This window comes from Typopeltis vanoorti, chromosome 12, assembly GCF_054136105.1.
Source record: "Typopeltis vanoorti isolate ZY-2024b chromosome 12, IOZ_Tvanoo_1.0, whole genome shotgun sequence".
Taxonomy (NCBI): Eukaryota; Metazoa; Arthropoda; class Arachnida; order Uropygi; family Thelyphonidae; genus Typopeltis; species Typopeltis vanoorti.
This window is the reverse complement of record NC_143560.1, coordinates 71245386-71261803: the sequence shown is the minus strand read 5'-3', so window position 1 is coordinate 71261803 and position 16418 is coordinate 71245386. Positions and strand designations below refer to the sequence as shown.

At 35.5% G+C, this 16418-nt stretch overlaps 1 protein-coding gene across 4 annotated transcripts in view; it reads right to left on the bottom strand.

The window, feature by feature from the left end:
- LOC150100873 (protein IMPACT-A-like) overlaps positions 1-16418 on the bottom strand; it is a 172672-nt gene that overhangs the window by 7211 nt on the left and 149043 nt on the right. For all 4 annotated transcript variants that reach the window (XR_016549170.1, XM_090401689.1, XM_090401688.1 and 1 more), the window contains one exon: positions 9753-9881. Coding sequence is in view for 3 of the 4 variants with exons in the window: in XM_090401689.1 (XP_090257815.1) it covers positions 9783-9881 (99 nt within the window). In the remaining variant the exon portion in view is untranslated. The remainder of the gene's footprint in view (positions 1-9752; positions 9882-16418) is intronic.

The window sequence follows — 16418 nt, the reverse complement described above, 5'->3', positions numbered from 1 at the left end:
TCTTAAGTAAATTATATATGTATACACCAGTTAATCTAAGAAGAAAGTATTAAATTTTGCTTCAGCTATATTAAATGTACATATACATCTAATGAAGTGAGTGGAGAAGTATTAGAATAATGAGAAGAATGAAAAAGTAAACAGAGAAAGTGGTTGAAAGTTGTAATTGTTCTAAATGTGCATAAATTAAAATCTACAAATTTAGTGCTCAAAATATGGAGAAACTAGTTTAAAAACATCTATATAAAGTAAAAACAATCAAAGATATAAGCTTATATGCACAATTCCACACCTTCAAACACCCACTGCCAAAAATTTGTAACTGTTTAATATTCACACATGAATATTAAACATGCCCACTACTAAACGGTTTGTGTAGTAACCAATTAACCATTGAGACCAATATTTAATTAATATTCACAAAAGTTGCTAAAACTAGCTGTGGTTCTATCCATGGATATAGCTTCTTGGTATGCAATAGAAACTAATATATAAACAGAAACAAGGAACTTTTTTTTAAAAAATCATCAACATTTTACCCAGTGCCAAATGGTTATTCTCACAGTGATTTGGAATGGACTACTGGAAAAACTAAGTGTTCAGTACATATAGATGTGGGGTTAAAAAACTAATTATGTGAATGCAATTCAGAAAACTTTGAAATTATAGTTCTTCTATCTGTCTGGAAAATTCTGACCACTATTTTAGAGATCCTCCATAACTCAGTCAGTATTGATGATGTCCTTTAGATAGAAAGCTGGTTAGTTTAGTTAGAAACACCAAAAAGAACAAAATAAATGCACTTTCATAATCTCTGACTCGGATGCATATTATTCAGGTTCTTCATGTGATCTAGAACCACACACTGTATAATATTACGTAACACATCAGTAATGTGACTGAGTAAATCTTCCAGTCAATCCATGTAATTAGAGATTTTGAGGATGAGCATTGGACCTTTAACAACTACACTAAGTAACCAGAGCTTTACATACAACACACTTGAATGAAACTTACTCTTTCTGTAAACTAATCTCATAATGAGAAGTTATAGAACAGTGTACTGTTGTGTAGATTAGAAAAGAATGATACTGATATTTTCATTGATAGATATACAGGGCGATCAAAATTAAAGTATCCCTGTTTAAGCGATACTTTAATTTTGATTAAAGGCTTGGGACACTATCCAGTGATCCAAATGCTGCGAAACTTTGCAGGAATACCTTGTGCGTAATACAGAAGTGATATCTGGGAGAAAAAAAAAAGGCAGTTCCAAAATTAACCACCAGGGGTATGGTGAACATGAAACGTGTGGAATTTGCATATCATGCAACTCGGCAGGTGCAAGGAGGATTTAAAAAGATGGACACAAGATTTTTCCCTTCATTCTGGTTAATACCATCCACAGTGATGGCACTAACCTTGTCTCAAAGTGCTTTGCCTGATGAACAAATGTCGATAAGGTTCACTATCTCCATGTGCTCTGCAAATGGATAGTCGTTTTGAAGAAACAAGATTGTTGGGAATTAGATCTCACAGATGTTGCAGACCAATCAGTTCACAAGTGAATGAAGTTACTACTATCATTGTGGAGCAGGCCATGAATAACAGTGTTGGTTCCTGCAGTGCACATGCTGTATCAAGACACGTGGATGTGCCATACACAAATGTCTGGAAAATTTTACGGAAGATTCTGCATTTCTACCCATTCATGATAATCCTTATACAGGAATTGTGCCTGCAGGACTTTGAAAGTCAACTGACATTCACTTTAACATTTCTTGTTCAGTCGGACTCTGTATGGCTGTAAATGATTTTATGAGGAGATAAGGCTCACTTTCACCTGAATGGAGCCGTGAATATTCAGCTTCATTCAGGTGAAACATCCAACAAGTTCTGTTGCATTCACCCAAAGTTACTGTCTGGTGCGGGTTTACATTGGACCATTCTTCTTTCAGGACATTCACCAGTTCAGTCCTGTGACCTGCTCAGTTATGGCTGAGGTATTGCAATATGATAAATAATTTTGCTGTGCCACAGCTACAGCAATGCCTCTGTCATTCTCATGCAGGATGGGACTCCTCCACACATCGGTCAATCCATACAGGAGGTTCTTCGATAACATTTCACAGAAGACGAGTCATCAGCCATGCGTTTTCCACTGCATGGCCACCTTGTTCAGCTGACCTGATCTCCCAGTGATGTCTGGCTCTGAGGATTTCTCAAAGACAGGGTTTACTGGGATCATCTTGATAGCCTTCCAGCACTGAAAGACAGCACAGTGCTGCATGTGTGCAACATCAGTTGCAACCAGCTCCATTCTGCCATTGAACACACTGTGCAAAGGATGCAGTTTGTGGCATACTGGAAAGGGCATCACATTGAAAAGTATAGCCTGTGAATGCATAATAAAAGTGAATAAAAAAGTTATATTTATACTTATCTCAGTTTTTCTCCTTCTTACACATACAGAAAAATTACTGCAACTTGATTAGGTACATCATACCCCTTGGTAGTGAATTTTGGAACTACTTTTTTTCCCTCTAATACTGCTTCCACATGATGTATTCTTTCTTGCAAAGTTTCACAGCATTTGGATCACTGGTGTTGCTCCACAAGGCCTTAAACAGGGATACTTTAATTTTTATCAACCTGTAGTTGCTGGAGAATACTTTGTGAAAAAGGCTGTTTCAGAGAACAGAGGCAAGTGGAATAAAAGAGTAAAAGGAGAAGTAGGTGTAGTGAGTCTGTATATGGCCTGGTGAAGGACACTGAGTGGCTGCTCCTCATGTTTTATAACAGACTCAGTGTAAAACAAAGGAATGATAGATGCCAGTTCAATGGAACAATAACCATGGAAGTAGTGTTGAAAAGTTATGGCTTGGTTGGCCGAGTGGTTAGCGTATCCACTCTCCAGCCAAAAGGCCGTGGATTCGAATCCCGCCGTGGGCATGGATGTTTGTGATTGTCTGTGAAAGCACTAGTGGTGGCAGTCGGCGGTAGGTGGCGTTGGTGTTAGATGATGAAGGTTGGTGGAGTATTGAGATTGTAGAGTTGATGCCCTCCCTTGATGAGTCTTTGGACTCCCTGGAGGTGTGATATAATAATAATAAAGATACGAGGCAAAAACATTATCTGTGTGTGTGTGGGAGAGAGAGAAAGAGATCAAAGATTACCTGAACTTCTCTTTCTAGACTAGTTAAAGAATTTTTAAATCAGAAGCTGAACAGGTAAAAAATATCATCTTTGTCAGGAAATGCCAAATTTTTAGTTACTGAAGTGACAGAATATGTTTATTTCAGGAAAAACTAGAAGCAAATGTCAACCCAAAAAGTGATCTGATTATGTCTGGTAATTTAGGTATTATCAAGAGAAAGCAAGTTTTTTTTTTTAATTAATTAATTACGTTTTCCCAAGAAAGAAGATAGGATTATGTTTCGGTAGCAGTGAAGGTGACTAGATTATCCTTGCCCATTGAAAAATTATTTTTAGATTTGTGTTTTAAGGAGCACTGGTAATAAAAGATACCAAACCTTGGGATGTTTGAGTACTATGGGTTTGTCAGATAACTATGAAGACCAAAGTATATAACTATGAATAGGAGTGAGGTCAGTGAGATGGAATCATTTATGTATAGGAGAAAGATGGTAAGTGATAAAAGAGAACCTTGGATTATTCCTGCACTAGTGGAGAAGTCTGAACAGAGGACTCCATCCACCATGACATGTGAAGGACCAGAGCAAAAACGGGCTGCTTAAATTACAGATAGCAGGAAGCAAACAAAAAAAAAAAAAAAGATGGCAACTTGCTAAGCAGATCCTATCAAATACTCTGAAAATGTCAAGGGCAACAGTGGGTTTCTTCAATTGAGCCTTGCCAAGACGTGCTATGATCAGTTCTTCGGCAATCTGCTGAAGGATGTCCATCTTGACCTTGCTTCTGTAGTCCAACATTAAATACAGGCATGAAAGAAAATATATATGTGCCATAAAAGCAGGAGGGGGTTTACTGAATACCTCATCTCGGTAAATACAAATATGAAGAAATTTGGAATCAGCAACTGATCTTAAAACCTACTTGAATCTCAATACATATGTTGTATAAAACTCCCCAAGATCTGAGAAAACAGATTGTTAGATCTCTTTTGCTTTCTGACATTCTTAGGATTTTCATCTATTCTACTTGTTTCTTGTGTAGTCTGTGTACACATTACAATTCCCAGAATATAACAATGAAGATGTCTCAGTGACTGAGACAAAATAATGGAGTCATCCTTTGTTTAATTCATTCAAAGTGCTGTGCTCATTCTAATAAACCTTAATATGAGCTTCAACTAGAAATTTATAATAAATAGATAATCTTCAAAAGCTTGCCATATCAGATGCCAATTTAAAGCCATCAAATATTAAAGGTACTAAGCAGATAATGCACTAATTATTTTACAACACTTGGTTTTCTTTGCTCAATAAGCAATATCTAAAATTCAACTTTACCAAAGAAACTGAAAAAAAAAAAAACTGAATATTATCCAATAGAAAAACAATAGCCCCTTATATGTATGCTGTCTCTATGAAGACACACATCTTGCCTTTTTGTTTCAAGGACTAATGGTGAGAAGCAAGACAACATATGTCTTCATGGAGACAGTATACATCGTCATCAAATTCCTGAGATATATACCCTCAAGGGGTGTACAGGATATGATAGTACTACATGAAAAATTTACATCATTATTAACTTCCTATCTACAATTTTCCTCCAAATCAGTCTGTTACTTGTCAAGACTCCAACATTATCAGATCTTATATTTCTATCGTCTAAGGCAGCACTTACCAAACTGTGGGCCCCGGCCCCCTTGGGAGCCGTCGATTTTGTTGAGGGGGGGCCATGAAATAATGAAAACAAATTGAAAATGTTTTAAGACTAAGTAGTTTTTTTTATCTTAAAAGAAACATTTAATTTTTATTATTTTTTTTTTTGTCATTTTTTACATTTTAATGGAAAAAAAATCACACAAACGCCTAATAATTCATGCGGGTTCACAAATTTTGCTTCCTGCATATTTTGGCACTATGCTTATTTATATGCTTATATAAGTTTCATTTCAAGGCAGAAATCTAACAATTTCAGTTTCAAATATTTCACCTGATACCGACTTTTTTGTGTAGCAGTATTGAAACACATCCATCACATTAAATTGTTATTAAACTTATTTTATGTTTTTAATTCTCTCTTTATTACTAATCGTTTTACGTTTCATGTGCTTGTACTGCAAATGTACAATAACAATATAAACATATATTGTTATTGTACATAAAAATAACAAATGTAAAATCTATAGAAAAATATATGATAATGTGCCATGTCAAATGTGTTGGTTTTTGCAATATTCGCTGTGTATGTTTTGTATTGAATATAAATACAATAAATATTATAATAATATATGTCTATATTTAGATTTTTTTTCGAGGGGGCCATTAAATATTTTATTTTTCCAAAGGGGGGTCCTGACATCCAAAAGTTTGGGAAGCACTTGTCTAAGGCACTTTTACCATATCCACCTATATCTTGGTCTTCTTCTGGGTCGTTTTCCTGCCAACCTGGTAGAGAACACTCTTGTTTTGCTAATCTTTCCTGTCCCATTCTGTTTAAATGACCATACCACCTCAACCACCTCAGATTAGCTCAGCTAACAGATTCCTGGATGCTGACAATGTCAAGTTCTTTCCTAATATCCTCATTTTTAATATGATATTGCCATTGTTGCCATCTGTTCTTGCCCAATCTTTCTCAGGACTCTCATATCTGCAGTCTCTAGTCAAGTGTTTTACTTCTGACCCAGCTCTCAGATCCATAAGTTAAAACTGGTTTGAACACTGTCTTATACAGCTAATTTAGTGTTCCGAATGATAATTTCTCTCTTATTCCACATAAATTTATTCAGTTGACTTCCTACCATACCGGCTTTGTTGATTCTGTTGTCTATTTCCATATTTAATTTACCATCTTCACTAAAATTCATGCCTAAGTAGCTGAAATGTTTTACTTGTTCTATAAGTTCTCCATTCACAATGCAGTTGATATTTTCAACGTTTCTGCCTAATTTCGTTGTCTTAGTCTTTTTAATGCTGACCTTCATACCATATCTATTACAACAGTTATTAAATTTAGTCATGGAATCTTGCAGACTTGTAGCGGATTTATTTAGAAGTATAACATCATCCGCATAAAGCAAAGAGCTGAAATTAACATCTCCAATTTTGATATCATGTTTAATACCACTTTCCTTCATAATGTGATCCATATAGATAATGAATAACAGAGGGGATAATGTACATCCTTGTCTCACACCAGACTTAACATTAAACCATCTTCTTGTACTTTCTTCATTTCTAGCAGCTGACTTACAACTGAAATAAAGACTAAGTATTGCATGATATAATGTCCCACTGACACCATATAACTGTAGCGTATTGAATAGCTTCTCTCTTGGTACCTTGTCATATGCCTTTTCCAAATCGACAAAACTTAAATACAGATCTTTGTTATATTCCCATGATTTCTCGACTATCTGTCGTAAAGTGAAAATCTGATCCTGATAGCCTCCATTTGGCCTGAATCCAGCTTGTTCTTCACCAAGCTTCTCTTCCACAATCCTTCTCAACCGTTTCTCAAGTATACTTGCATATATCTTACCAGGAACACTCAGTAATGAAATGCCTCTGTAATTCTCACATTCAATTTTATTTCCCTTTTTATATATGGGTACTATGAGAGCTCTACTCCAATCATCTGGAATTCGTCCCCTCTGTCCAAGCCTTCTGAACTATGCAGTGCAGCCACTGTAAGACTCTTATACCACCATATTTCAGCATTTCTGGTCGAATATCATCTACTCCTGCTGCCTTTCCACATTTCAAGCCTTTGATGGCTTTTTCTACTTCAAGTATGGATATGGATTCCTGACTGCATGCCTGGTCAGTGTTTTTTACCACTGTGCTGTCATCACTGCTTGTTTCATTTAGCAGTTTTTCAAAGTAATTACTCCATACTTCAAGGATATCTTTCTTTCAAAATTTCAAATGATGGTACAACATGACAGTATATATATATATATATATATAAGAGGGAAATTTACATTCTCAACAATTAAAACAATAAGATCCAAGCAACTGTTCTAAATTGCGGCCAGTTTCTCACTTCCTCAGTAGTTGGCTTATTTCATAAAATGCTTAAACATTTATTAATTCAAATAAATTATTTGAATATTAATTCAAATTCAAATATTAATTCAAATAAATATTACATCTGAATATAACCAAGCTAGTCCAAATTTTAGCTCAATCAGACCACTTTAATGACAGATATAAGTAAAATTATATGCTGCAGTAACTCCATTCTGACTAGATGAAAATTAATAAAATTTTAGATTCAGGATGAGTGTCCATGTAATTCAATTTTCTTTTCAATTGGATCATTTTTAGTGACAAAATGAGTTGAACTGAAATTAATAATTCTGAACTGGCTTAATGGAATTTCATATAAGTTGGAACAAAAGACCTATATTAAAATTTGTCATGTAATTTCAATTTTGGTCTCCATGAGATAATTTTTAATGGCAATATCTAGCAAAACAAAATTATGTCTTGAGTACATAAACCAAAAATTCATAACATGCCATAAACATACTATCACTTTTAGCAAACTAGTTGGTTTTGTAAATGTTAGTGTGAAAACAAGAAAAAACCGACAGTCAAAAACTCAACCCTAAATATTTTGAACATCAGCTGGATGATCTGTTCGATGGATTTCTGATTCAGAACAACATTACTAATACCATGTTTCAACATAAAGATATGCACAAATTCAGATGGAGAGAAGAAATAACAAAGTATTATTTCTTGTTACTGTGGACATGATTATCTTCACACTGGTTCAGGACAGTTTGCTAGTATACAAGGAATTTGAAATAAGAAGTGCTAACATTTAGTTTTTGCAAGATAAAAATGAATTTCATGTTGAAAAGAAAAAAAATATATATATATAAAGTTTTCAAAAGAATCAAAGGTGAGCAGCTTTCAGAGGTGAATTGCAAATATTTATTCAAGTAAAAATGAAAGCATTTGAAAACACGAACCAAACCATGACTCGGTGGCAGACTCTAAAGAAAATGTTGACTGATTCAGTTAGGAAGCCATGTATTGTTGTTTGTAAGGACAGAAAAATAAGAACTCTAGAGACTCCAGTCCTGAAAAGAAGAAAGCATATTGAAAGTTCCTAGCAAGTAAATCAGAGAATACTGTTATAGACTACTTTACTTTAAGAAAGTAAAGCAATGCATGACAATAGCTAAGCAAAAGTCATGAGAAGACTGGTAAGAATATATAAATAAATACTGGAAAAAATCCAAAATGAGGATTTTTTTCAAAAGCTTCTAGAAATGGAGGAAGGAGTATGGTGAACAAAATGGAAGATGATAAAAGGAACATAAAATTCAAAGATAAAGATATTCCAATAAGTCTGGAGTAATTATGTGTAAAGATTGTTAAATGAAACAAAAAGAGACAAGAGGTGTAGTAGAAAATATTCAAGAGGAATGCAGTAAGGTGCACTTATCAATACCTGATGATTAGAAAATGCTATTAGACAACTAGAACAAGCAAATCAGATTAAATCACGAGAATAAAACAAGGATCTCTAAGTTTTGTAGATTTGGGAAAAAAACATATGATAAAGGTCAAAGACAAAAGCTCTCAAAGTGGAATGTCCCATATAAATGAGACATTAGACAGAGTGATAACAAAGATGCGTGACAATGTTTTGATGTAAAAGTGTAAGACAAAGATGCACACTATCTCCACGATTTCTTTCATAATGTGATTCATAATGGATCACATTATGAAAGAAAGCGGCATTAAATCTGTTAGCTAAATTGTAGGTGTATATCTACTTTTTTAGTTTATGCAGAGGATATTATACTCTCAACTAAATCCATTACAAGTCTGCAGGATTCCTTAACTAAACTGGATAATTGCTGTAACATATTCAGCATGAAAATAAAAAGACAAACTATGAAAACAGGGGCAGGAACATTGAAAATATCAGTTACATCCTGAAAAGATGCAAATTTGGTCAAAATCAACTGAACAATGTGCAAACCTCTAGAGGTGTCTAGAAAGGAATCATCTTTAACCCACTTCCTTCAATTTAGTCTGATTAAGCTGAGTGTTTCAGAAGATCTCCAGCAACATAACTACAACAGAGACATTGTCAAAATCTAGAATTTCTGCAAAAGAAATGGAGAATGAAAATAGCAAAAAATACCCTCAAAAAAGCATCAGTGTTCTAATGTTGTTAATAATTACACATAACATTTCAAATTTGGCAGGGTGTGATCTGTTGAAGAAAACTGCCACTGAATTAAGGGGGTAAACCAATAACATTCAGATTAGAACTAGAGTTATAGCAGGTCAAATTTTTGTTCTAATGATTCTTGTAATAAGTGCCACCAAGTGACATCTAACAATACTTGGCTAAAGAGTTGCTGTTGTGACTGACCTCTTGATATTTAGAGGTCCTGAACATACTGAAAAATAAATAAACAGTAAAATGTACCACAGACGTTCATTAAGTATTAGTCTGATATTTTTGAAAAAACATGTTAGCCTCTATAGTCTTGTTTAAAGGAAATATCTCACAAAGCTACACAGTGCTACAAATTCATCACACCTTCAAAATTAATCTAAAAATACCTGTACATATCCACACTGTTCCAAAACATTTCAGGCAGCATTATTTATATGCTTAAAACGATCCGGTCCAAGCAAAATTCCTCCATACCAGCGAGATACTACCACGAGAATATTATGAATATCAAGAATCTGAAAGACATAAGTATCAGGTATAAAAAAATATGAAAAGTATATTTTGAAACTGTCATCACAATTCAGACAATGTAATCAGATAAATAATTATAATTATTTTGAGGAGAATACAACAAAGTTTTCTCATCATATGCTATGATATTCTAAAAATATGCTATGCATAGAATATAAAAGAGGACATAGTCACGGAGTTCCTTCCCTCTTGCTTCTTCGCTGTGGCTAATAATGAATAATTAGCCTTAAATTATTACTGTATCATCTCTTCCATTTGATGTGTATGTGTTGGGGAGACTGCTGATGAAGTATACTGAATTATTTCAAGCTCCAAGTATTAGGTATAAATGATATATTAATTTAATCTAAATGGAGAGTTATAAAGTTATATATGCACAAATACGAACATAGCATATTTTAAACTGGAAAATTTAACTTTAATGTACACTGCCTGGGCCAGAAATCTTTAAAATGGTATACATGGTAAGACATGGTGATTACAAAATGATGTGGTACAAAAATGTATTTCTAAAACACAGTAATAATACATAGAAAAAGTCAAACTTACACTACTGCAAAGACTCAGTTTTTATTCTTTGCATATACAGTATGATACAAACAAACAGTACTGAGTTCTGACACTCACCTTCAGTACAGTACACACAATGAGATATGCCATTCAACTGCATGCACATTAATAGAACAGCACGTGTAGAGTCTATGCTATTACATTTAGCTGAAACGTAATGGAAGAAAAGATGTTTATTGTTCAGCATTATTTTCATTCGTATAGAGTTGGTAGAGCAAATGGTCCAAGCCTGTGTTTGTGGGCAGTTTGTTTGTTGTTTCTGTATGCATGCCCCAAGCAATAGTGTCATCATTGCCTTAATCGAAAGGTTCCAATGTATTGGGAGTGTTCTGCCACAATGTAGAGGGCATATGGGGAGTCTTCAAATTGTTAACACAAATGAGAATCATGCGCATGTGCTGGAGCAAATGTTACAGTCTCCACACTGCAGTCAATGCCAAACAGTGGTTAAACTTGGGAAACGGAGCAGTCACTACAGAGAATCCTTAAGGAACTGAGTGTCTTTTCATATGTCATTCAGATGTCAGTGTTTAACAGCAATGGATTATGCTGCACAGCAGGAATACTGTGCATTCATGTTAGCCAATATCTATGAAGATCTGTCCTTCCTCCATAATGTCTGATTCTTGGATAAAGCACATTTCCATCTAAGCGGTCATGTAAACAGATGGACCTACAGGTTTCTTTGTTTCCTCAAGACCTGAATATGTCCAAGAGAAACCTTTTCAAAGGGAGATAGTCAACGCGTGGTCTCTGTGTGGTTTCTGGCCATAACTGGGTCCTACTTCATTGAAGAGGATGGTATAAACGTGACCTTGAATAGCGAATGCTACACTGAAAATGTGTTGGTTCCATCCACCCAGGATTGAAATAGGATGTGTTGTGCAATAAACATTCCATTTCGTGCACAGGTATTCCAACAGGAAGGAGCAACTTGTCACACATCACGTGGTTCTAGAGCCTATTTATCAGAACACTTCCCTGGGAGGCTCATTTCAAAGTTCACAGAACTGTACCCTTCATGTTCTCCTGATCTCACATCACTTGATCATTTGGGGTATGGTGAAGGAGTTGGTATTCTACCATGACCCCACTGCCTTCAAACCTTGATGAACTAAGGAATAAAACTACACGATATGTCTAGGGAATGTCCCAACCATTGTTCTCCAAGATGACAGAGAACCTTCGCCTGCACTACAAAACCTGTCTTGAAAGACAAGGTGCCATTCTGAGCACATAATCTACAGTCGTTAATGCTCTATTCAACCAAGATTTCACCGATAATTTGTTGTGGATGTACATATCATGTATGAACACATATTTTTTTGTTAATAAACCCATTTACTCCATACCATCACTGTAGTTATTCAGTACTGTTTTTTTGCACCATACTGTATAAGAATAAGAAATAATTTTCACTTTTGCTGCTAGAATATGATCAAATATAAAATGATGACTCAAACCAGAAAAAAAAAGCATTTTGTGTACTGAAGTTGCAGTCTATGAAAGTTGTGAAAGCTGTTCAAAGACAAATCAGGAAAGTCTTTCAACTGTTAATTTGATGAAAAATTTGTAGATACAGATGGCACATGTATGGGGGGGGAATAAGATTCAGGCAGAGTAAGTACAGTGCAGAAAGTTGAGCATGTTTGACAGGCTAATGTGCAAAGTTCAACAAATCAATTATGTCAAGTCACAAATAATGTAAAAAATTCTTCATAAAAGCCTTGATCTCTGGCCTTACTGACTGCACCTGTTATATATGTTACAAGGGACATCCAGAAAGTAAGTTCTGATGGGCTGTCAGAGAAACAAAACTATACTTACAAAAAAAACTTTATTGGAAATTAAAGTAGACATCATGCACTACTTTTCTATATAATTTCCGCCATTGTTTAGGCGCTTATCATTACGGGACACCAAGAGCTGTATGCCTTCGTCATAGAAGATTGTCGCCTGTGTTGCAAACCACGTATTGACTGCTTCTTTGACCTTGTCGTCTGGAAACTGCCAGCCACCAAGGAAAGATTTCAGATGTTTGAACAGGTGGAAGTCGCTTGGCACGAGGTCAGGACTATATTGGAGGATGATGGAATTGTTTCCAGCTTCTCCGACACAATTTCATGAAGACATGAACGTGAAACTTCTGGAAATTGCAGCAAGAGTGACGTCATAGTGAATCCCCTATTTAAAGATGGTAGTATGCTCCATTCATCATTGTGCACACCTGTCCTTCCTTCATTGAGAAGTCTTGCCCATCTTCATACCATTGAATCACTCATTGTGTGTTCTCCATAAACCTCAATAATTTGCCGATGAATTTCAGCTGCTTTAACGTTCCTCGCATTCAAGAAACAGATAACTGACCTAATTCCACATGCGGTGGGCAATTCGATTTTCTTAAGACATTATAAACACATACACCAAGAAGCATATGCACTGCGAGAATGGAATGTCTGAAAATGGCACCAACACCTTGCTAACGAATCAACAAAATCAGCATGCATGCGCACCACTGCGATTGCAGCAGAGTATTTGCCTAAGTGATGGGTCAACCAAGAAGGGTCCATTTCTTAGCTGCCATAATATCTAGCTGCAGTTAAAATATTTAAAAATGGAACTTACTTTCTGGATGTCCCTCATATATCAAACCTAACAATAGAGTGGTACATTTAGAATTTTGTGTGATCATCCTGAACCATAACACACTAAATGAAACATCTTTTTCTTTCATCTGTTTTGATGAAAGAAACATTTTGACTTTGTGGAAAGTAAACAAACATTCATATATGGGGAAGTGAACAGCTTTATATTATGGATGAATGCATAATCCTGAAGATATATGTTTTTGTGTGTTGTGACTAGTAATTGATAAAGTGTACATACTTCCTTTAGAAAGAAAAAACAATTACTGGAATTATTGTGTGACATAATAAATGTGCTTATCAGTTCAGCAACTGGAAGACAGTTGCTGAACTGATAAGTGCAGTTATTTATCAACATGGAGCATCACCTACAGACACATATTCTGCAATGACATGACATCATTCTTGAGCGAGTATTTGAATAAATGATGGGTCAACCAAGAAGGGTCAATTTCTTAGCTGCCATAATATCTAGATATGATTTTCAATTTGTTAAGTAGCGATGTTCCATGTCTAGACACCATATGTAAATATGGTTTGACTGGTGATTTGTGAAATTCCTGCAAAATGAGAGTTACTATTTTCCAATGTCTCCAACACTGTGCAAGTTAAAGGATCACATACAGACATAGAATACCAAAATTGATCATCACTATTGCAAAACATGGCACACAGCTGAAATCTTAATCTGTGAAGAGTAACAAACAGCAACTTTTCACAAAATATGATGAAAAAAACTCTGAGTTGCTCTTTACAGTGATGTAGGTTTTCCTTTGATACACAATATATTGCTGCATCTGTTCACACACACACACACACACACACACACACACACACACACACACACACACACACACACACACACACACACAAGTCAAAAGGTCCCTTGAGGTCATGAATAGAACTAGCATGTGCAAAAATCAACATACCGTTAAGATGGGTATAAAGCCTACTTGTAAGCTCAGCTTTTGTTTGCCTGGTTGGCCAAGCGGTTAGCATATCTGATCTCCAACTAGCAGGTTGCAGGTTTGATTCCCACTGTGTGCATGGATGTTTGTGATTGTCTTTAGGTGTGAAACTATGCTCCACTTACTGGTGGCCTGAAGCGGTTTGAAAAAGTTCCATGTTTGATCTCTATAAAATTGATAATGTCTATAATTGATAATTGTGTTGTCTTCACAATTTTGGTGATGTGTCCCTAAATTTTAGATCTTTATCCACTATCATCCTCAGATCTCTTATTTCCTCTACCTCCAACAATATATTCTCACCAAGCATAAATTCTGCATCCCATCTTTGTTTTACAAATTTTGAAACCTTACATTTTGCAACATTGAACTTGCATCCCCATTTCCATGCCCAATCACTCAATTTATTCACGTCTTCTTGTAAGGCCACAACATCTTCACTACTCTTTATGGTTCGTCCCAACTTTGCATCATCTGCAAATAACTGAATATTTCCATCCAAATCTTTGCCAATATCATTAATATACAAGTTAAACAGCAATGTACCTAAAACAGACCTCCCCCCCTGAGGCACTCCACTAGTGACTTTCCTTTTCCTGGATATCGCTCCCCCATACACAACTTGTTGATACCTATCAGATAGCCAGTCTCCAATCCAATGCACTAATCTAATATCCAACCCCATCTGCGCTAGTTTGACTGTCAACTTATCATGAGGTACTTTATCAAAAGCCTTTGCAAAATCCAAGTATATTACTGTGTATCCTTCTCCTCTGTCCAAGAAAGCAGTCACTTTATTGTAATAAGTAAGTAGATTACTAAAACATGACCTCCCTTTAGCAAATCCATGCTGTCCATCAAAGATAATACCATTGCTGTCAACCCAACTCTGGATCCTAGTTCTCACAATCTTCTCCAACATCTTAACCACAACACCAGACACACAGATAGGCCTATAGTTTGATGCTTGAGTTCGATCACCTCCTTTATGAAGTGGCACAATCTTGCCCTCCTTCCACTCCTTAGGAACTTGACCAAGTGCAAGACTTGTATTAAAAAAATATGTCAAGGCAGGTGTCAACTCCCTGGCACATTCCTTCAGAATATGCAGTGATATATTATCAAGTCCCACAGCGTTATTTACATCTAGTTTACTCAACTCCCCAAGCACCTCTTGCTCACTTACAGTCAGTCTCTCCTCCCCATCATCAACTGCTCTGAATCTCTCCATGACTTCATGGAGAAATTGAGAGCAGTTGATTCACAAGATTGAAAGATCTTTATGTATCCCATAATGTAAAGCACATATCATTATGGGTCTAGTTCCCACTGACGAGACCTAAATAAAGGTCGAAACCGGTCTGGGTAGTGATCCTTTCCATAATGCATAGCATTATATTATATTAGTCTAATGTTATTTATAAATTAAGATTATTATATGAATTTGTGAATTAATATCTTTAATTTAATCATTACTCTGATAAAAAATGTTTTCCTCTCTTTAATACTTAGCGATATAACATCACGCGGCTCATTCTACTTTGAATGATCAATTGTCAGTATTCCACCTTGTTAAAAAACTGTTCCTATGTAGCCACTGAAGATAGGCTATTATTTTCAGATTGAAATATTTGACAAATTAAAATATATTCTTGTGCAAACGTGTCTATATATTATAATCTTAATGTCACAAGTTTCTCTAAAGAATCAATGCATAGACATACCCATAAGGATATGTGCTTTGCATTATGGGATACTAAGGCAAGTGATCAGGTTGACATGGAAAATTCTTTTCCATGTCAACCTGATAACAACCCCTGCTAACTTGTATATCTCAATCATATCTCCCTACTCCTATTCACAAGACTTGACAATTTACATTCTCTCAAGCAGTTCTCATACTCCACATTCTAAAGACCACTGAACACCTTTGTGAATCTTTGCTGGATCCTTTCTAACATATCCTCGTCACAATGAAAACTCTGATCAAAGCCTTATACAATGGCATCATAACCTCCTTTTCTGTGTATGTCAGGGTCCTCTGCATCATTGCCATTATCCAATGCAACATCTCAACAACTTCTGCAATGTGGTCCCAGAATTTTAGGTCCTTGTCCACTACCATCATTCCCAGATTTTTCATCTCTTCTACCTCCTTTAAAGTTTCACCATCAAGTGTATACTCTTCATCCTATCGTTGCTTACCAAATTTCAAAACCTTATGCTTTGCAACATTGAACTAATAGTTCCACTTAGCGGTTTATTTCTTCAAATATCTCCTGCTCACTCACAATCCTTTCCTATATCCTCTAAACTTAAGTTTCCTCATGATTTCACC